At 37.5% G+C, this 22,500-nt stretch overlaps 2 protein-coding genes across 2 annotated transcripts in view; both read left to right on the top strand.

Annotated features, from left to right (window-relative positions):
- Positions 1–2,558: 2,558 nt before the first annotated feature.
- Positions 2,559–16,278, top strand: LOC131775164 (bile acid-CoA:amino acid N-acyltransferase-like). The gene is made up of 2 exons (XM_059091254.2): positions 2,559–3,061; positions 15,485–16,278. Exons 1-2 carry the CDS (start codon positions 2,578–2,580, stop codon positions 16,276–16,278), a joined length of 1,278 nt encoding a protein of 425 aa, XP_058947237.2. The 5' UTR covers positions 2,559–2,577.
- A 4,707-nt stretch (positions 16,279–20,985) lies between these two features.
- The window catches only part of LOC131775223 (bile acid-CoA:amino acid N-acyltransferase-like), a 5,778-nt gene continuing 4,263 nt past the window's right edge, over positions 20,986–22,500 (top strand). The window contains exon 1 of the mRNA XM_066170296.1: positions 20,986–21,469. Within this exon, the coding sequence (XP_066026393.1) occupies positions 20,986–21,469 (484 nt within the window). The remainder of the gene's footprint in view (positions 21,470–22,500) is intronic.

Raw genomic sequence — 22,500 nt, forward strand, 5'->3', positions numbered from 1 at the left:
CCCAAAAAAAATCACTCACTAGAATTGAATGAGAATAGTTGTCCTAATATCGTGTGAAGTTTGGTGTTGATTGATTCCATTTTCGTCCTTAAACGGGGCTTGGTTTTCGCAGTTAATTTTTGACTGTGCGTCATGCGGAGCCTGAGCTCCGGAAGCCTGAAAACCGCGTTTTCAGATTTTCGCAAATTTATGAAAATTTAATAATCGCTGAAACTTAAAAACATGATTTTTGAAAATAGTTTATCAAAGGGTATCTTTGAGCAAAATATGAGCAATTCATCAAAATGGTCGTTGACGGACAATTCTCGATCCTGACAGGCAGCCATTCTTAAATCGTTTCGGTTAAACGTCTCCAAACACTATGCCTGCTTTCTACGGCTATTTTGTTTGAAGTTTCCTAAGTTTTTCTTGCAACATAATGCTTCAGCTAAACATAATGGTAATAGGACCAAGTGGACTCCACTTCGATCTGTGATCATATGAGTGATTAACAAAATCGGGCGTGACGCTTCAAATGTCCGATTACAGCAAACTGTCCGATTACAGCAAACTGTCCGATTACAACTGAACAGAATGATTAGTGAAGAATAAAGCAGCCCAAGCAGCCAATGCACCAATCATATTTGAAGAAATTGTAATGATTATCAAGATTCATTCAGAAAATTTTAACGTGTTATTTTATAAGCGATCGTTACTGAATCCAAGCAATACCTTAATTATACGATCTCTGCTGCAAATGTTAAACAAATATTGCACTCAATCAGTCAATGTTATCTTTACACTCGCATTTTACGAACATTTAAGAGTCGCATTTTACTAACATTTAACGGTCGCATTTTACGAACATTTAGTCGCATTTTACGAACATTTAACAGTCGCATTTTACAAACATTTAAGAGTCGCATTTTATAAACATTTAACAGCCGCATTTTACGAACATTTAACGGGCGCTTTTTACGAACATTTAACAGTCGCATTTTACGAACATTTAACAGTCGCATTTTACGAACATTCAACGGGCGCTTTTTACGAACTTTAAGGTCGTGCATTTTAAAAACATTTATTACATAGGGCCATTCATTTGACCTTAATTGCATAAGGGTTGTTGACTGGTAATGTTTTACATAAGCCGTTTTATCGTAAATTTAAATGGCTCTGTTACACAGCGCCTTCGGCCCAGGTACTGATATTAATCCCACATTTACATACATATGAACAAAGTGGACAGTTCAGTGATGAAGATGACATTACAGGGGTTAAATTCATTAATCAAGATTCATCAGTTCAATAAAATACCTATGAAATTAAACTGCATTTAGATAGCGGAAATATATGTTATTTGCTGGCTGGGAGGTCCGTATGGTGAAAAACTGTGACCTAGGTCTTGAAAAATGCTGCCCGAGGCCGAGGCAGTTTTTCACCGTACGGACCGACCCTTAGCCGGTAAATAACATACTTATCTTTTTTTTTAACTTATCGAAATTCTTTCCGAAAGAACCCGAATGATTTAGGGCCTGTAAATACGGCAAGACCTTCCATAAACAGAACAGTTTTTCAGCGAGTAAATGGTAGTTAAAATAGAGGTGATGCAAATTAAAGAGAGATACTTCACCGAAACATTTTCAATTGCGTATTGGTAAAGGTGATTTAAAAGGCCTCCAAAACAACTTTGAAACATTATTTTTACAAGTACCTGTCAATTAGAGAGCGCGTAAGAAAGAAAAAGCGCAGTTCACATTTGAAAAACAACGAAACTACTTTGCCAAGGACTGTTACCACAATGTTCGCTTCAAAAACAGACAATGATCTAACGGAAAGGATTTTCACTCTCATCGACGATTAATTTATGTACGAACATTTACCTCTGTTCATTAAGTAAACGGCGAGGAAAGTAATTGTGAGTAAATTCTAATTTTTTATTTTGAAGTTGTGGGAGTTTGCTCGTTTGTTTATTGTAATGGCTCGCTCGCTCTTTCACTACGACCAAGTTGTTTGAGATAATTCAGATATTAAATGAATGACAAATCCATCGATTACTTCAGCTGCAACCGAATATCTCACGTTTCAACTTTCTTGGTGCTTGTTATGAACGATCAAAATTAATTGCAGACGGTTTTTAGGTCGCTTGTCCGGCAACAAACGTAATGACACTACTGCTTATACAAATTCATTCTGAAACCAATATTTGTCTGTCAACCAAAGTGATTTGAGAGAGAAAAGAGAGGATTCATAAGATATTTATCGGCTTGGGGTAGTGGCCGACGTCTTTGCTTCAAAATATTGCCTAGCCGGAAAAACGAGATATATTTATGAAAAGTGGCTACGAAAGTAAGGATGTACTCGGCGACTCACGAAAGCGTTACCGTGGCCCGTGGGCAGAGATAGGAAAATACTGACCGGGCAAATAACCAATCAGATTGCACGATTCGTTACCATGCCCTCTAAAAAAATAAATAAAATGACTTATGCTGCCAAAGGAATAAATTAGTCTAGAACGGCGAAACAGAGATAATTGACCTCGTAGGTCGTTGACTCAGTAAGTGCACCTCGGGCAATTTTGTCGTTATTTCAAAGAAGATGATCACCTTGTGGCCAAAATTCTCACTCGTCGACAAAATAACTAAGATTGACGTAGTTCGACTGAAACCAATGCAGAAGATTACACTGGGGGCACGAGTCGTTGGAGATAGCGGGCAAATGTTCGATTCACACGCTCACTTCATTGCTACCGAACATGGCCAGATTGATATTTGTAGTCAACCGTCTGTTGGTGGATCTTACCGCGGAGTTTCAGCTATGGGACTCTTATGGAGCATGAAACCATCACCTGGGCAGAGAAAAGGAATTCGAATGGTAAAATCTGATGTCACCAAACCTTACAAAGTCGTCTTGAACTGTTTTGATAGCCATACGGATCCGCAGGAAGAAAGTTCTTTGCAGCCTTTGTCTAGCAATACGTTTGAGAAGGGGTACATGACGGATGGAGTGAAAAGAATTCCTGTGAGAGAAGTAAGAATCCGTGGAACTATTTTTCTTCCTCCGGGTGATGGACCTTTTCCTGGTGAGAAGCGAAAGATTGACGTTTATCTAAAAAAAAACTGCTAGTCAAGAGTAGAATAGTGTTTTTAGAGATTAGAATTTGAATAGAATCATAATCCGCTAAGGAGCTTTCCAGACGTGTCACGATCTCTTTAAAGTGACAACAGTGTTAAAGATACAGTTCAGGTTTTTACCAATAATTCCTTTTTGGGTTGATCACCTCTGTGTAATGCTACGGGTCGTAATTCAGAAAATATTACTTTTCTTCAGTTTACTGTTGTGCTACTTCAACAGATCAGCAAAGATTAAATTCATTCACGGTGCGCCGCAAACGTTTCTCTGTGAGATGTGGTTTTATCAATGGTTTGAACCATTTTCATTAATGCAAGTACTCCTAGAATATCTAATTTGTTTTAAACCCCTAAGAAGGCTCCTTTTTTATTCTCTTTTTATCCACGCTGTCTTATGCTTTGGCATTCTTCTGGAAAGGAGAGTCAATATCTGACGTCTAAATTTGTTTTTATCCAAAGACCTTTTGAGTTACCATTGAGGTAAAAATAATAACAATAAACCTGTTCGAGTAAACGACATTAGACGATGTGTTGTAGCCTCCAGCAGTATTTTACATTAAGCTTAAGTGAAATTTTATCTTACGAAGTAACATTGGTTAAATTTTTTGTTATGAAGTATTTAGTTAGCATAGGTAATCACATGATTTCAAGTTTAATTTGGATTAAATAAGCACGAGTAAATTTTTCCAAAGATGAACAAAATTTGTGGTCTTTTAAAAATTTACAAGTGCTTATTTATTCCAAGTTCCACGAGAAAAATCATTTGATTACGTAAAATAATATGCATGAAAAAATACGAGGTAGCTCATCATGTAGCAAATAGAGAAGCCTTGATTGTTCTTTGCTCTGTTGTAAAGCGCGTAGGAAGCGGCTAAAGCTCGAATGAAGTGTAGGGAGAAACACGAGACGTAGTCGAGTAAACGGCATTCACTCTTTCAACCTATGACAGCGTGCGTTATATCCGAGCTTTATTATAAAATTATGCGAGAGCAAAGCGCGGGCATCGAGTGCAAAAATAATTTATTCAAACTCTCCAAGTGACATTGTGCATTCGGTCAAAACAATAGCGTACGATCAAAACTGCGTTAATCTTAACCAATCATTTTTTCGTGTATCTCATTAGTTTAGTTAATCATTTTTTGTAATCGATTCAGTGTGATTTGGTCATTCGTTAATGTAGTTACTGTATGAGTTTAAAAGTCCAACGCTATGTAAGCTTGAGATCTGGTGATGAGTTTCCTGATTGACTGTCCTGCATAACTTCCAAGTGGACATGCCTAGTTGGACCCGCACGAAAGTTCTTGTTTTGGCTAACGCAGTCAGAGGTTGATTCAGTTAGTCATAACCATTAGGTTTTACTGTTGTTCTTAATTTTCAGCAAGCAATAGTGAATATATAAGAATGTAATCTAGAGCTTACTTAACAGAAGAATGTCGACATTGTGCAGAAGTAGAGACAGAATTCCGTAGCTGAAGTGAGTTTATAACAGCACAAGTCAGTGAGAGTCAAAGTGTGAGTGTTGAAAGAGAAAAACAAAAACTTACAAAGAATGAAGCAAAATTGGATGCAACTAAAATAAATTGTGAATTGGAGAAGTGAGTAATTAAAGAAAAAAGTAAAAGTTAGTACGAGAGTCCTAAGCGTGGTGTGCTCGTTAGCTAGTTCTCGCCATCACTGCGAACCAGCATATTTAGAAGAGGACATTTGGCTGCTAACACTATCATTGACGTCTTTGGCTTCATCCAACCCAACGAAAAGGTTGTAAAATAGATTTAAAGAAATCAGAGCTCTAAATAGAATCCTTTCAATGCAGATGACGAGCATTCCTAGCATATTACACAGAAATTTGCTAACCTATTTTTCCTACCTACATAAAACATTGGATCACTCTCAGGTCACTGAAGTATTAAAAAAAATCATTTTAATCCATGATGGATGTAAAGTGAAAAATGCACAAAGCTTTGTACGGAAGGATAAAGGATGAACTGCAGTTAAACATAATGGTAGCAGGACCAAGAAGACTTCATTTCGGTCTGTGATCGTAAGGGTGATTAACAAAATCGGACGACCGCGATCAACAGTATTGGACGAGACGATGTTATTTGTTATTGTTATCCGTGATGGATGTAAAGCGAAAGACATTTTATTAAATCATGGAAAAATGCACAAAGCTTTGTGTGGAAGAACAAAGGATGAACTTCAGCTAAACATAATGGTAATAGGACCAAGTGGACTTATTACAACTCCATAGCGGATTAAATGTGACTTTCTGAAATGGGTGACACCGCTGGATTTTTTACCTCGAAGGCTCGGTTTATTCCTTTGGGCATTGCTTTCGGTGGCTGCCGAAAACGTGTCGGTTTTATTCGTTTCGAAAAAGGTGAGATATTTTGGAAGAAGACCAAAGGAACTGCGGAAGGTACTTCAAAAGACTTGGACAATAGTGTAATTAAGCTACCTTACGCGAACAGACTTGTGATCTTGTATCCTTTTGTTTACATTGTCTTGAGATGAATGAACTCGAGATCGAGTAACTGCAATCATTTGAATGGATTTAGTTTCTATTCACGGTGTATTTTTAGCCTTAATATGTTTTTAGGATTAAAGAGCGTCGCAAAAGATTTAAAAATGGATCTTGAACGAGTTGTTGTAATCACTGCGAAGAGCAAAAGCGAAAATAGTTTATCATTTCGAGCGCCGATCGTTTTGTTTTGATCCGAATCAAGCAGATTCCCGGGAGAGTTTATTTCATCTGTTAACAAAAGAAAAATATCTCACCTACATCAAAGAAGTTGCGCTCTTCACGATCTTCGGAAGCATGCCAGCATGTCGGCAAACTCATCGGAATGAATAAGTAATGAGAAAGAACAATAGCCTGAATATATGAATACTTAACAACCTCAATTTTTGAGGTACACATTTAATCCGCTATGGAGTTGTAATGTCCATTTCGATCTGTGATCATACGAGTGATTAACACTCGGACGTGATATGATTGCTTCAACTGTCCGACGACAGCAAACTGTCCGATTACAACTGAACAGAATGATTAGTGAAGAATAAAGCAGCCAATGTACCATACATATTTGAGGAAATTGTGATGATTTTCAAGATTCATTCAGAAAATTTTAACGTCTTATTTTATGAGCGATTGTCACTGAATCCAAGCAATATCTTAATTATACGATCTGTGCTGCAAATGTTAAACATATATTGCACTCAATCAGTCAATGTTATCTTTACAGGAGATCTGCCTGCAACGTCCCCAGACACTATGCCTGCACGTTTTCAATTGCTCTCATTCAAAGCTTTCTGCGGCTATTTGTTTGAAGTTTCTTAAGTTTTTCTTGCAACCGTACTGAGTTACAAATTATACATTCAATTTAGTTGCGCAGAAATCTTTTATTTAAATTTAAACCCGGTTAAATCAAAATATTTAGTTTTGCGTTTTGATAGACAAGAAATAAATCCTGAAGTAACCAACTAACTCACGTTATTTATACAGAAGAAAGCCTTTTAAATAGGCGGCTGTGATTTTTATAAGTGCCTGTAGGGTATCTGAGCAACATTTCCAAAGAAAATTATGAGCTATTAGTGTGGCTCAAAACATCTAAACGGGGGGGGGGGAGGGCTTGTATACAAGGCACGTAGTCTGTACAGAATTATCCAAACAGAGCTCCAGCACTAGGAGCAGTGGTGTTACAAATAAATTTTCCTGACCATTTCAATTTTAAGGATCCGCATGTAATTTTGGGGAAATACGCTATTGAAAGCAATGAGGTACTCTTCAATGTTTGCATAACCTCACCTTTTCAAATCCGAGGAGTCAGAGAATCCTCTTATGTACACCTTCTACTCCGTCTAGGGTTTTTCATAACTGCATAGAATCCTGCATGCCAACCCTTTCCTGCTTGGAGGGGACTATTTAAAGGGGGAAAAAGTCCTCTATTTCGTAAATACTGTCTTACATATCATTTATTTTTAACAAAAGAATTTTACCACTTATTCTGGATACAGTCTCTTCCTTTTTCTATTACTAATTACCTACATCTGTTTATAACAGTGCACATTACTTTTTCCTTCCGCAACCCAAGATCAATAGTCAAAAATTTTGAAAAGATATTAATTCAAAAATTGATTATTTTCTCTCCATAGGATATGGAAGAATGGAAGAAAAATGATGCGAAGGAGGAATTTGCTCTAAAAGCTTTTGAAGAATGTCTAATTCTGTGTGATAGATAAAAGATGGTGCTAAAGTCAATACGTGTAATTCAATGAATTAGCCAAACCCTTACACTCATACAAGTGTTAACATGTAATTTCTTCCTTTGGTATCCAGACACTATCCTGCAAACAGGAAATGAGAATCCTCTGACTCATCAGATAGAATTTGTCATCGTGATTTAACACCAAAGTCTCGTAACTGATATTCAAGGAAATGTGGATCAGCTTGAGGGGAGAATTAACAATCAGATTTATGTAGGTAAATGATTAACAGGGAGCAAAATTTCTCTTAAATTCCCAATGACTTACATGGGAAATCATATCATGTCCCTTCCCAACCCAAAAACAAAGACATACGGTCATCACTGTTTTTCATACTTAGGTAGCAAAATATGGAACTCTCTCCCAGACACTTACAGAACATTAAATTCTCTAGAATTCAAGCAGGAGATCCTCAGATATGAAGCTTTTCCACAGAAGGTCTACAAGTTATGTTTCCCTCTTAGTTTTCTCTCTTAGCTTTTAGTTGTATATAGTTTATAAATAATATTGAAATTGTAAGATAGCATATTTTTATTTCATTTTAGCTCTTTTTTTCTCAAAGATATTAGCTCTACAGCTACACTGAATTTCGAGCTTAAATAAAGTATATGTATGTATGTATGTATGTATGTATGTATGTATGCAGTTGGTTGTTATCGTTATTGTTGTTGTCGTTGTTGTTTTCTATCAATATATCGGCTGCCTGATAAGAATGGAAACAAGCCCTTACTAGCTCTCACTTAACCTCACTTTTTATCGAGATAATTTCAAACAAAGAAAACCTTTTACATGACCTGCACTGCCCTCCGCGTACCTTATGTTGTAATATATCAGGCAAAAATCCCCGTATGAGAGCCATACCTGTTGGCGCAACCAGGGCCATACAAAGCCGTGAAACCCCAACTAGCTAAAAAAAGAAAACGTCATGAGCTCTAACCAACCATTTTCCCGTTCAGTTCTCCCACTCAGTTTAAAATGCCTATTAATTAGCGGACGAATTTTTGTTTTACGTAATAACAGCTTATTTGTAACACACTTGACTTTCGAAGAAGCAGAATGCAGGGAGTTCGTCACCACGGATTTAGTTAAATGACCAAGCTAGCTTGCCACAAGTCTCCTAGAGCTCAGTGGTACAGCATCCCAAGTACTACGAAGTACTAAGAAAATAGATATGGACAATCTTTTACCCCAAACATTAAAAAGCAGGTTATTAATACCAGATTATGATAGTAGCGACACTGATAATAAAGATGTGGTTAGTAAGAAATAAGTTGACAGTAAAGCCTTTACTTTGGATGTATCAAAAGGTCTTGATATGAAAGGCAATAAGGTGATTAATGTAGCAGACCCGACAAGTGTAACAGATGGAAGCAATGAAAGGCATGTTGATACAAAAACGAGCAGTTATTTGAAAACCGATGGTACAAGAGTAATGACTGGTAATTTGAAAATGAACAACAGAAGTATAACTAATGTCAAACAGGCATAATCACATGAAAGCAGAAATGTTGCTTATGCTAACTTTGTCAATACAACTATCAACAGTAATAATACACTAATGACTACTAATTATCACAAGTATGTTCATCATATAGTGAATCAGTCTGTTGGTAGTAGATCGTAGTGCAGATTTGAAAAACACATTTGCAAACATCATGAACAAAAGTGGACAGTTCAGTGACGAAGATGACATTACAGGAGTTAAAGTTACTAATCAAGACTCATCAGTTCAATAAAAACCTATGAAATGAAACTGCATTTGGATAGCGCAAAAGGGTATTATTCATCTCGCGTTGGGTTAAACATGTATGAACTTACAACTGGTGAATATACAGTGGTTTTCAAACTTTACTTTCCTTCAGCATCTATTGACCATTCGTCTGTTGACATATCAGCCACCAGTAGTTCTGAGACAGCTTCAAGAACATCAACAAATTTGTTTAGTGATCACAGCAGAAGTAGAACGGAGCTGCAATACATGCCTGCTGATTTAAATATGTCCAATAAAATAATAATCAATTTAGCTACACCAACAAATGATAATAATGCTGAAAATAACTCACGTGTGGATGGTGTTAAACAAGCAGGAACGTTAGGATTTGTACCTATACACTTTTTTAATTATGAAATAGGACATGATAATGAAAAGGAAACTAAATTTTAGCATCAAGATCAAAATATGGAGTTTCCAATGAGTCACATTTCACAGAACGAAATGACAAATTAACGTTTAATGTTAATGGAACACATGACTTTTATTTCAGAGATGGTTACAGGGTGCCTGCAACACATTTCTACTACAGAGAATAAGAGAGGTTTAAGAAACAGCATAGACACCTACCGACTGCAAGCGTTGATCTAATTCTCTACATTGATGACAGAAATGATAGCGCCTCTGTAGAATGCATCCTGCGAACTTTTTCCGGGGCTTTTTCTCCTCATGCCCTCATGATAAAGCGTGAGTTTGAACCTAGAATTTTATGGCTTAAGTTGTCTCTCTTAGTTGTCTCTGTTTATTAGTCCCTTTTGAGTTGTCAGGTTCCTTTGATCCTATCTACGAAAAGAACGTCGCCATTCAATCTCGGGTCAAATTATTGTTCAACCTTTCTGGAACAATGCGTCTCTTTCACGAATGTTAATGACTTATGCTGCCGAAGCAATAAATTAATCTACAGCGGTGAAACAGAGATAATTGACGTCATAAGTCGTTGACTCAGTAGGTGCATCTCGACCAATTTTGTCGTTAATTTCAAACAAGATGATTACCTTGTGGCCAAAATTCTCACTCGTCGACAAAATAACTAAGATTAACGTATTTCGACTGAAACCACTGCAGAAGATTACACTGGCGGCACGAGTTGTTGGAGATAGCGGGCAAGTGTTCGATTCACACGCTCACTTCATCGCCACCAAACATGGCCAGGTTGATGTTTGTAGTGAACCGTCTGTTGGTGGATCTTACCGCGGAGTTTCAGCTATGGGACTCTTATGGAGCATGAAACCATCACCTGGGCAGAAGAAAGGAATTCGACTGATGAAATTTGATGTCACTAAACCTTACAAAGTCGTCTTGGACTGTTTTGATGGCCATACGGATCCGCAGGAATCAAGTTCTTTGCAGCCTTTGTCTAGCAATACGTTTGAGAAGGGGTACATGGCGGATGGAGTGAAGAGAATTCCTGTGAGAGAAGGAAGAATCCGTGGAACTATTTTTCTTCCTCTGGGTGATGGACCTTTTTCTGGTGAGTAGCGAAAGATTGACGTTTATCTAAAAATAACTGCTAGTCGAGAGTAGAATAGTGTTTTTACAGATTAGAATTTGAAAGAATCAGAATCCGCTATTGAACTTTCCAGATGTGTCCTGATCTCTTAAAAGTGACAACAGTGTTAAACATACAGTTCAGGTTTTAACCAATAATTACTTTTTGGGTTGATCACCTGTGTGTAATACTAGGGGTCGTAATTCAGAAAATATTGCTTTTCTTCAGTTTACTGTTGTGCTACTTCAACAGATCAGCAAAGATCAATTTCATTCACGGCGCGCCGCAAACGTTTGTCTGCAAACCCCAACCCCATCTCTCCATGCTGCAAGGTGATCTTGAAAGAATAAATGAATGTAAGATGTGGTCTTATCAATGGTTTGAACCATTTTTATTAATGCAGAAACTCCTAGAAAATCGTGTTTGTTTCAAGCCCCTACGAAGGCTTCTATTTTATTATCTTTTTATCCAAAGACACATTGTTTGAATGCAAGAGTTACCATTGAGGTAAAAAATAATAACAATAAACCTGTTCGAGTAAACAACATTAAACGATGTGTTGTAGCCTTCAGCAGTATTTTACATTAAGCTTAAGTAAAATTTTATGTTATCAAGTAACAGTGGTAAAATTTTTTTGTTATGAAGTAATAAGTTAATATAGGTAATCACATGATTTCGAGTTTAAATTGGAATAAATAAGCGATAATAAATTTTTTCAAAGACCAACAAAATTTGTGGTCTTTGAAAAATTTACAAGTGCTTATTTATTCCAAATTGCACGAGGAAAATCATATGATTCCGTAGTAATAATATGTATGAGAAAAATACGAGATAGCTCATCATTTAACGAATAGATAAGCCTAGATTGTAATCTGCTCTGTTGTAAAGCACACAAGAAGCGGCTAGAGCACGAAAGAAGTGTAGGAGAAAAACAAGACGTAGTCGAGTAAACGCATTACATACATACATAAATGCATACATACGTTTTATTGTAACTCCCAAGCTGGGTTTTTCAGTTACAAAGCCTACATTAAAATTATTATAATATTATAGTAACATTGTATTGGCCTAAAAATATATATAAGTGAAAACTAAGGCTAGTACAATATAAATACAAAAGGCCAGTACACGTTAAAAAAAACCCGTGAACTAAAACAAAAATTAGACAAGAATAGAAGATTGAAATAATTCATCTGTGCGTTACATTTCCACCAAGGAGCGCATTCAGTAGGCGGAGCCTAAAGGCGTTTACATTATCAGCTGCTTTTAAGTCATTTGGGAGGTTATTCCACAATTTGCATCCGCGATACGTGAATGCACGTTGCCCAGAGGACAGACGGCATCGTGGGATGTGGAGCAGATTACATGATCTTGTTACCCTACTATGAATACGAGATCGTGGGAGAAACATGTTAGTCAGATATTCGGAACTAAATTATTTACACATTTAAATACCATTACAGCATCGTAAAAATAAAGTCTCTCCTTAACAGCGAGCCAATTAAGAGATTTTATACCTTGGGAGATGTGCTCAAATTTCTTAAAACCTAATATAATACGGGCAGCAAAGATGTGCACTAGCTGAATCTTCTTTATATTTCTTTGAGATGTGTTGGCTCATACAGTTGAAAAATAATACATTGTACTAAAAACAAAAGCGTTCATCAAAAGTAAAAGGGTTTCCTGTCCAAGAGGTGTTTAATCCTGCAAATCTGTACTAGTTTGAAAATACACTTAGAAGTAGTTTTAGCAACATGATCGTTATATGTTAAGGACTGGTCGATGTAGACTCCAGGGTCCTTTGCCACAGGGACTGGTGTTATTTCCTTTTCCAAGAGTGAAATTGACGTTGGAGGCAATTTCCGCAGTAGTTGAGGAACACCAACTAGTAAGATTTTAGTTTTAGCTGGGTTTATCTTCGTTCAGATAACCAAATACGCGAGCGACGTCAGTAGAGCGAAAGGATAGGTATAGTTACAGTCATCGACGTAGCACACAGATTTGCAGTGGGCTGGAACGGACAAGAGATCATTTACATAGATGGTAAATAACACAGGCCCCAAGATAGAACCCTGAGGAACTCCGTATTTAAGAGGGAGCGGGTCTGAGATAGCATCCCCAATGCGCACTCGCTGGCTACGACCAGACAGGTAATTATGAAACCACTCCAAGCTCGAAGAGGCAACGCCTATGCTCTGTAACTTCTGAAGGAGAAGGTCATGTCAGATACTAGCGAATGCCTTGGACATGTCTAGTAGCACGACAACAAACACTTCACTCTTATCAATGGCCATGAGAAAATCATCGGTTACGTGTAAGAGAGCAGTTTCCGTAGAGTGACACTTTCGATTACCGTTCTGATTTTCAGACAGCTTCTTGTTGGTGGTTATGTAGTCAACGAACTGACGCTGAGCTAATCTCTCAGACACTTTAGATAGCATTGGCAGTAATGAGATGGGCCGGTGATTACAGGGATCTTCGGGGTTGCCAGTTAGTATAAGTAATCACATAATTTCGAGTTTAATTTGGAATAAATAAGCACTAGTAAATTTTGGCGTGACAGCTTTAGCTCAGCTCTAGGCTCTATACTCTCAAAGAGGACGCTCTTTCAACCAATGACAGCGTGCGTCATATCCGAACTTTATTATAAAATTATGCAAAAGAAAAGCACGGGCATCAAGTGCAAAAATAATTTATTCAAACTCTGCAAGTGACATTGTACGTTCGGTCAAAACAGCCGTGTACGATCAAAACTGATCTAACCAATCAGAATGAGTAATTTTTTTAATGTATCTCATTAGTTTAGTCAGTCATTTTTTGTAATCGATTCCGTGTGATTTGGTCATTCGTTAATATTTGGAATGTTGTTATTATATGGATTGAAAAGTCCAACGCTATGTAAGCTTGAGATTTTGTTGATGAGTTTCCTGACTGACTGTCCTGTGTAACTTCCAAGTGGACGTGCCTAGTTGGACCAATAACGAAAGTTCTTGTTTTGGCTAACGCAGTCGCAGGTTTTACTGTTGTTGTTAATTTTCAGCAAGCAAAAGCGAATATATAAGCATGTACTCTAGAACTTACCTAGTAGAAGAATGTAGATTGTGCAGAAGTAGAGACAGAATTCTGTAGCTGAAGTGAGTTTCTAGCAGCACAAGTCAGTGAGAATCAAAGTGTGGGTGTCGAAAGAGACCAACCAGACTTACAAAGAATGAAGCAAAATTGGACGTAACTAAAATCTGTTGTGAATTGGAGAAGCGAGTAATTAAACGGAACAGTTAAAAAGACAGAGAGTCCTAAGCGTGGTGTGTTCGTTAGCTAGTTCTCGCCATTACTGCGAACCAGCATATTTGGAGGAGGACATTTGGCCGCTCGCATTATCATTGACGTCTTTGGCTTTATCCAACCTACAAAAAGGATGTAAAATAGATTTAAAGCAATCAGAGCTCTAAATAGAATCTTTTTAATATAGACTAAGAGCATTTCTAGAATATTACTATTTATTTGCTACCCTATTTTTCCTAATTACATAAAACATTGGATCACTCTCAAGTGACTGAAGTATTAAAATAAATCATTAAAATCCTCAACGGATGTAAAGCGAAATAGATTTTATCAAATCATGGAAAAATGCACAAAGCTTTGTATGCAACTTCAGTTAAACATAATGGTAATAGGACCAAGTGGACTCCATTTTGGTGTGTGATCATACGAGCGATTAACAAAATCGGACGAACGCGATTAACAGTATTGGACGACTCAAAATCCTGTTACCAGTTAATCATAACCGTTCGCAATTTCCGAAAAAAAATAAAACAAATACATTTAGGACAAACAATTGCGGTGGAGACAATGTCTAAAGAAAAAAAATTTTCTTCAATTTGGAAATTCCTCAGTTTTTTTTTTTTTTCTTTTTCAGGGTAAGTAGTTGTTTCTATGGTTATCGTGATCAATACTGTGATTGGTGGATTTAGCTGAGTGGACCTAATATGATTGCTTCAACTGTCCGATTCCAGGTGTCCGATAACAGCAAACTGTCCGATTACAACTGAGTAGAATGATTAGTGAAGGATAAAGCAGCTAATGCAAGATTCATATTTGAAGAATTTGTAATGATTATGAAGATTCATTCAGAAAATGGCGAGACGCTCCTTTCCTCTTGCAACGACTTTTTGAAAGAAAACGAGGCGGAGCGCATTCTTTTCATTGAACAGATAAAGCGGATGAATTGCATCGTTATTATTTTGATGAATTGATCTCAACTAATCGGTAATGTGAAATACTACCTGCAAAACAGAATTACAAGTCGTCTATTTTACGGTAGATCAATTCAAATGAATATTTCCGATGAACAAAGCTATTAGTTTAATTTTTAGCCAAAACACCTGGTTCCAATTTTATCCAGCTTCAATATATATATGTCTAACTTCCTCCTGATTGTAAGCTCTAGAGAGTCGTGTGGTGATCGGAAAATCATTTTAAAATGCAGTCCTTAACAAAACTGAGCGATCCACAAAAAGATTGAGGACTGTACTGAGCCTCTCAATTTCTTTCTAAGACTCGTGTCAAGCGTTTGCTCACGGCTGATTCCTGGCAGGTAGTATAAAAACTTGAATCTGACGAGACCAACAGCAGCCCTTTTAGATGTCAGAAGGAATTTGTCATCATAAGTCCGCCATTTTGAGTGGTCCAAAAATTTTAAAAGTTATTCACATGTTCATAATTAAAGCCGCCTTTGACGTGTTATTTTATAAGCGATTGTTACTGAATCAAGCAATATCTTAATCGTAGGATCTCCGCTGCACGTATCAGACATATCTTGCACTCAATCAGGCAATGTTATCTTTACAGGAGTCATAGATCTGTTTGGTGCTGCAGGCGGAATAGTGGAATTTAAGGCTTCACTTTTGGCATCTCGTGGATTCGCTACTCTTGCTTTGGCCTACTTGGGCTATGAAGATCAACCATTGTGTCCATCTTCAATAAACTTGGATTATTTTGAAGAAGCTGCCAGCTGGCTTATAAGTCACCCTAAAGTGCTTCCACATGGTATCGGCATGCATGCTATATGCTATGGTTCATGGATTGCATTGTTGATGGCAAGCTATCAGATCGCACCAATAAAGGCCATTGTAGCTATTTCACCTCTGGTAATCGCCTACTTTCTCCCTTTCCAATTAAAAGGGAGAGTCTCAGACATCAAACCCCCTAATGAGAGCAGAGTGGTGTCCTCAGAAAAGGGCAGCATCTATCGTTTCGCCCAACCAACTGACATTGATTACATGAATCCAACAACAGTCTCCAAATACTCAGCTATTACACCAGTTGAGAACATCAATTGCCCTATCATGCTGGTTTCTGGAACCGATGACTTGAACAACCCCACCGATTTTACAGTAAAGTTCATTATTGATCGCTTAAAGGAGAATGGAAAAGAACATTTGTGCACAAACTTGAGTTATCCCCAAGCGGGACATCTCATCGAACCACCCTACTCTCCTCTTTGCGATTTTTCTTTCAGCAAATTTGCTAAAGAATGGGGTGCTGACCCTTACCTAGCTTGGGGAGGGGAGACTGTTGCACATGCCAGAGCACAAGAAGACTGCTGGCCAAAGATTTTACACTTTCTGCGAAAACACCTCTAACTTCTCCATCCCGTGGACGATACAGTCTCACGCGGTAGGTAAATAAATCTTTTCGGTTCAACGTCCCCAAACACTATGCCTGCACGTTTGGAATTGCTTTCATTCAAAGCTTTCTGCCGCTATCTTGTTTGAAGTTTCTTAATTTTTTCTGGAAACCGTAATGAATTGCGAATTATCCATTCAATTCAGTCGTGCAGAAAACTTAAATTTAAATTTAAACCCGGAAAATCAAAATATTTAGTTTAGCGTTTTGATAGACAAGAAATAAATCCTGAAGTAACCAACTAACTTACGTTATTACTACTGAAGAGTGCCTTTACAGTAGGCTTTCGTGATTTATAGAAGTGCCTGTAGGGCATCTAAGCAACATTTCCAAAGAAAATTATGAGCTATTATTGCGGCTCAAAACGTCTAAACGCCCTCTGATTTAAAAAAACATTTCTACGGGAAAGGGGGGGAAAGGACTTATATACAAGGCACGTAGCCCTGTTCATAATTATCCAAACAGAGTTCGACACCAGATGTAGTGTCAAAAATAAATTTTCCTAACCATTTCAATTTTAGGGATCCGCATGTAATTTAATTTTGGGGAAAGATGTTATTGAAAGCAATGAGGTACTCTTCAATGTTTGCATAGCTTCATCTTTTCAAATCCGAGGGGTCAGAGAATCCTCTTATGCACACCTACTAGTCCGTCTCGAGTTTTCATAATTGCATAGAATCCTGCCAACCCTGTCCTGCTCGGATGGCACTATGTAAACAGGGGAAAAAGCCACTATTTCGTAAATGCTGTCTACATATCATCTATTTTTAACAAAAGAATTTTACCACTTATTCTATTATTATTAATTACCTTAATCTGTTTATAATAGTGCGCATTACTTTTTCCTTCTGCAACCCGAATATCAATGGTCAAAATTTTTGTGAAGATATTAATTCAAAAATTGATTATTTTCTCCCCTTAGGTATGGAGGAAAAATGACTGCAAGGGAGAAATTTTCTCTGAAAGCTTTTTAAGAATGTCTAATTCTGTGTGATCGATAAAAATGGTGCTAAAGTCAGTACGTGTAAATTCAATTAATTAGCCAAACCCTTAAACTCACACAAGTGTTATCATGTAATTTCTTCTTTTGGTATCCACACACTATCCTGCAAACAGGGAATGAGAATCCTCTGACTCATCAGATAGAATTTGTCATCGTAATTTAACACCAAAGTCTCGTAACTGGTATTCAAGGAAATGTGTATCAGCTTGAGGGGAGAATTAACAATCAGATTTATGTAGGTAAAGGATTAACAGGGAGCAAAATTGCTCTTAAATTCCCAATGACGTACATGGGAATACATGCAGTTGGTCGTTATCGTTATTGTTGTTGTCGTTGTTGTTTTTCTAACAATATATCGGCCGCCTGATAATAATAGAACCAAGCCCTTCCTAGCTTTCACTTAGCCTCAGTTTTAATCGAGATAATTTCAAACAATTAAAACCTTTTACATGACCTGCACTGCCCTCTGCATACCTCATGTTGTAATATATCAGGCAAAAATCCCCGTATGAGAGCCATACCTGTTGGCGCAACCAGGGCCTTACAAAAGCGTAAAGCCCCAACGAGCTAAAAGAAGAAAACGTCATGAGCTTGAACCAACCATTTTCATGTTCAGTTCTCCCACTCAGTTTAAAATGCATTTTATTTTGCGAATGAATTTTTGTTTTACGCAATAACAACTTATTTGTAACACACCTGACTTTCAAAGAAGCAGAATGCAGGGAGTTCGTCACCACAGATTTAATCAAATTACCTAGCTAGCTTGCCACAAGTCTGCTAGAGCTCAGTGGTACAGCATCCGAAGAACTACGAAGTACTAAGAAAATAGATATGGACAATCTTTTACCCCAAACATTAAAAAGCAGGTTATTAATACCAGATTATGATAGTAGTGACAATAGTGATAAAGATGTGGTTCATAAGGAATATGTTGACAGTAAAACCTTCACTTTGAATGTATCAAAAGGTCTTGATATGAAAGGCAATAAGGTGATTAATATAGCTGACCCAACAAGTGCAACAGATGGAAGCAATGCAAGGCATGTTAATACAAAAACGAGCAATTATTTGAAAACCGATGGTACAAGAGTAACGACTGGTAATTTGAATATGAACAACAGAAGTATAAGTAATGCCAAACAGGCGCAATCACATGAAAGCAGATATGCTGCTTATGCTAATTTTGTCAATACAACTATCAACAATAATAATACACTAATGACTACTAATTATCACAATTACGTTCATGATATACTGAATCAGTCTTTTGGTAGCACAGATTTGAAAAACACATTTGCATACATCATAAACAAAAGTGGACAATTCAGTGATGAAGATAACATAAAAGAGGTTAAATTCATTAAAAAAGACTCATCAGTTCAATAAAAATCCTATGAAATGAAACTACATTTGGATAGCGCAAAGGGTATTATTCACCTCGTGTTGGGTTAAACATGTATGAACCTACAACTGGTGAATATACAGTGGTATTTAAACTGTATTTTCCTTCAGTATCTATTGACCATTCATCTGTTGACATATCAGCCACAATTAATTGCGAGACAGTTTCAAGAATATCAACTAATTTTTTAGTGATCACAGCAGAAGTAGAATGGAGCTGCAACACATGTCCACTGATTCAAATAAAAGAATAATCAATTTAGCTACGCCAACAAATGGTAATGATGCTGCAAATAACTCATGTGTGGATGGTGTTAAACAAGCAGCAACGTTAGGATTTGTACCTGTATACTGTTTTAATTATGAAATGGGACATGATAATGAAAAGGAAACTAAATTAAACTAATATCAAAATATGGAGTTTCCAATGAGTCACATTTCACAGTACAAAGTGACAAATTAACGTTTAATGAGGATGGAACATATGAATTTCATTTCAGAGATGGTCATAGGATGCCTGCAACATTTTTTTACTATAAAGGATATGATACTTTCGGATCCATTCCTAACAGGTTTAAGTAACCGCATAGACACCTACCGAGTGCAAGCGTTACTGTAATTCTTTGCATTGATGACAGAAATGACAGCATCTCTGTAGAATGCATGCTGCGAGCCTTTCCCGGAGCTTTTTCTCCTATGCCCTCATGATATGGCGTGAGTTTGAACCTAGAATCTTATAGCTTAAGTTGTCTCTCTTAGTTGTCTCTGTTTATTAGTCCCTTTTTAGTTGTCAACTTCCTAAGATCCTATCTACGAAAAGAATGTCCCTATTCAATCTCGGGTCAAATTATTGTCCGACCTTTCGGGAACAATGCGTCACTGTCACGAATGTTTTATATGTTATTTGCCGGCTTGGAGGTCCATATGGTGAAAAACTGTGACGGAGGTCTTGAAAAATGCTGCCCGAGGACGTTAAGGCCGAGGGCAGCATTTTCAAGACCGAGGACATAGTTTTTCACCATACGGACCGACCCTTAGCCGGTAAATAACCTTTTTTTTTTTAAACTTAACGAAACTCTTTCCGAAAGAACCCGAATGATTTAGGGCTTGTAAATACGGCAAGATCTTCCATAAACTGAATAGTTTTTGAGCGAGTAAATGGTAGTTAAAATAGAGGTGATGCAAATTAAAGAGGGATGCTCCACCGAAACATTTTCATTTGCGTATTGGTAAAGGTGATTTAAAAGGCTTCCAAAGAAACTTTGAAACATTTTTACAAGTATCTGTCACAATCTGACACCTGTCAATTAGAGAGCGCGTAAGAAAGAAAAAGCACAGTTCACATTTGAAAAACAACGAAACTACTTTACCAAGGACTGATACGGGCCATGTTCGCTTCAAAAACAGACAATGGTCTAACGGAAAGTATTTTTCACTCTCATTGACGATTAATTCATGTACAAAGATTTACCGCGGTTTATTAAATAAACGGCAAGGAAATTAACTGTGAGTAAATTCTAATTTTTTATTTTGAAGTTGTGGGAGTTTGCTCGTTTGTTTGCTGCAATGGCGTGTGTAAATCTGGTCTTTCCCTTACAAAAAATAAATTCGAATGAAACACTTCAACGAGACACAAGGGGATTTCGCTCGCTCTTTCACTACGACCAAGTTGTTTGAGATAATTCAGATATTAAATGCATGAAAAATCCATCGATTAGTTCAGCTGTAACCGAATATCTCACGTTTCAACTTTCTTGGTACTTGTTATGAACGATCAAAATTAACTGCAGACGGTTTTTAGGTCCCTTGTCAACCAACGTAATGACACTATTGCTTATACAAATTCATTCTGAAACCAATATTTGTCTCTCAACCAAAGTGATTTGAGAGAGAAAAGAGAGGATTCATAAGTTATTTATCGGCTTGGGGTAGTGACCGACGTCTTTGCTACAAAATACTGCGCAGCTGGAAAAACGAGATATATTTATAAAAAGTGGCAACGAAAGTAAGGATGTACTCGGCGACTCACGAAAGCGTTGCCGTGGCCCGTGGGCAGAGATAGGAAAATTCTGACCGGGTCAATAACCAATCAGATTGCACGATTCGTTACCATGCCCTCTTAAAAAAAAAAAGAAAGAAAACGACTTATGCCGCCAAAGGAATAAATTGGTCTAGAACGATGAAACAGAGAAAATTGACGTCGTAGGTCGTTTACTCAGTAAGCGCATCTCAGGCAATTTTGTCGTTACTCTCAAATAAGATGATTACCTTGTGGCCAAAATTCTCACTCATCGACAAAATAACTAAGATTAACGTAGTTCGACTGAAACCACTGCAGAAGATTACACTGGGGGCACGAGTCGTTGGAGATAGCGGGCAGGTGTTTGATTCCCACGCTCACTTCATCGCTACCAAACATGGCCAGGTTGATGTTTGTAGTCAACCGTCTGTTGGTGGATCTTACTGCGGAGTTTCAGCTATGGAACTGTTATGGAGCATGAAACCATCACCTAGACAGAGAAAAGGAATTCGACTGGTAAAATCTGATGTCACTAAACCTTACAAAGTCGTCTTGGACTGTTTTGATGGCCATACGGATCCGCAGGAATCAAGTTCTTTGCAGCCTTTGTCTAGCAATACGTGTGAGAAGGGGTACATGGCGGATGGAGTGAAGAGAATTCTTGTGAGAGAAGGACGAATCCGTGGAACTCTTTTTCTTCCTCTGGGTGATGCACCTTTTTCTGGTGAGTAGAGAAAGATTGACGTTTATCTAAAAACAACTGCTAGTCAGGAGTAGAATAGTGTTTTTAGAGATTAGAATTTATAATAAAGTTCGGATATAACGCGCGCTGTCATTGGTTGAAAGAGCGTGCTCTATGAGAGTATAGAGCACGCTCTAGATAGACCTATTGAGCTACAGCTGTCACGCCATCTAGCAATTGTACTATGTTCGAGCTTTTCCGGGACTTCTTTTTAGCTGTTTTCCGATAATTGAAAGTGAAATTTCGGAACTGAAGCGGGTCGGCAAGTAGCAACAAAAGAATCAAACAAAGGTTTGTAAACATACCAGGCGCCATCCTCAAAGGAAAAACAAAATAAACATTCCGAGTTTTAAAGATTTTTTCACGCTCAGTTAGATTGCAAGCTTACGTACGGTAATAAAAATCAAACACAGCTAACACTCGTATAGTATATAAAGTTCAGTGTTCAAAAACAAAACAGAACAAAACAGAAATGATGAAAAATATAACCAAACTGGCATAATTGTTAAAATTCATACTAATCATGACGGTGTCTGAGCGAATATGATCATGCTAAGTTCATCGCGGCCTGCTCATCATGGCGATCTCCGGTCATCACAGTAAAGCAAGCCTCAGAAACTACATCGGCCGCCTTTCGAGTGAAAAAATAAGAGCTTGCTCTGATATCCTTTCCGATACGTTGAGTGGCAATTCACATTAGTCACTGCAGCCGAGTTTTGCGGCGCTGTCATCACGTGCGATCTTCATGTTCCGGTGAATTCGGCTGTCGTTCATTCAAAAAACACTCGCCTTGAACAGTTTGTTTTCTACCTTGTCATGTGAAAAAACTCGTGTGTTTTTATGAGCCATAATTCGGCTGAAGTTCACTGAACATTTTACTTCAAGATTCTGTATTGGAGACTTAAAAACTTCAGGCAAAAATGTTAAATTGTTGTTCGCTTTGGAAATAAAGTTTGTTTTGAAAATTGAAAGTAATGCTTGGGGAATTTAACGGATTCTTTATTATAAAACAA

This window comes from Pocillopora verrucosa, chromosome 7 (genome assembly GCF_036669915.1).
Source record: "Pocillopora verrucosa isolate sample1 chromosome 7, ASM3666991v2, whole genome shotgun sequence".
Classification (NCBI taxonomy): Eukaryota; Metazoa; Cnidaria; class Anthozoa; order Scleractinia; family Pocilloporidae; genus Pocillopora; species Pocillopora verrucosa.

Bases quoted from the DNA above. Each gene is read 5' to 3' on its own strand.
- LOC131775164 (XM_059091254.2), top strand. From the start codon at position 2,578: ATGATCACCTTGTGGCCAAAATTCTCACTCGTCGACAAAATAACTAAG. The intron at 3,062-15,484 runs GTGAGAAGCGAA...TTATCTTTACAG, and splicing joins GGGTGATGGACCTTTTCCTG to GAGTCATAGATCTGTTTGGT.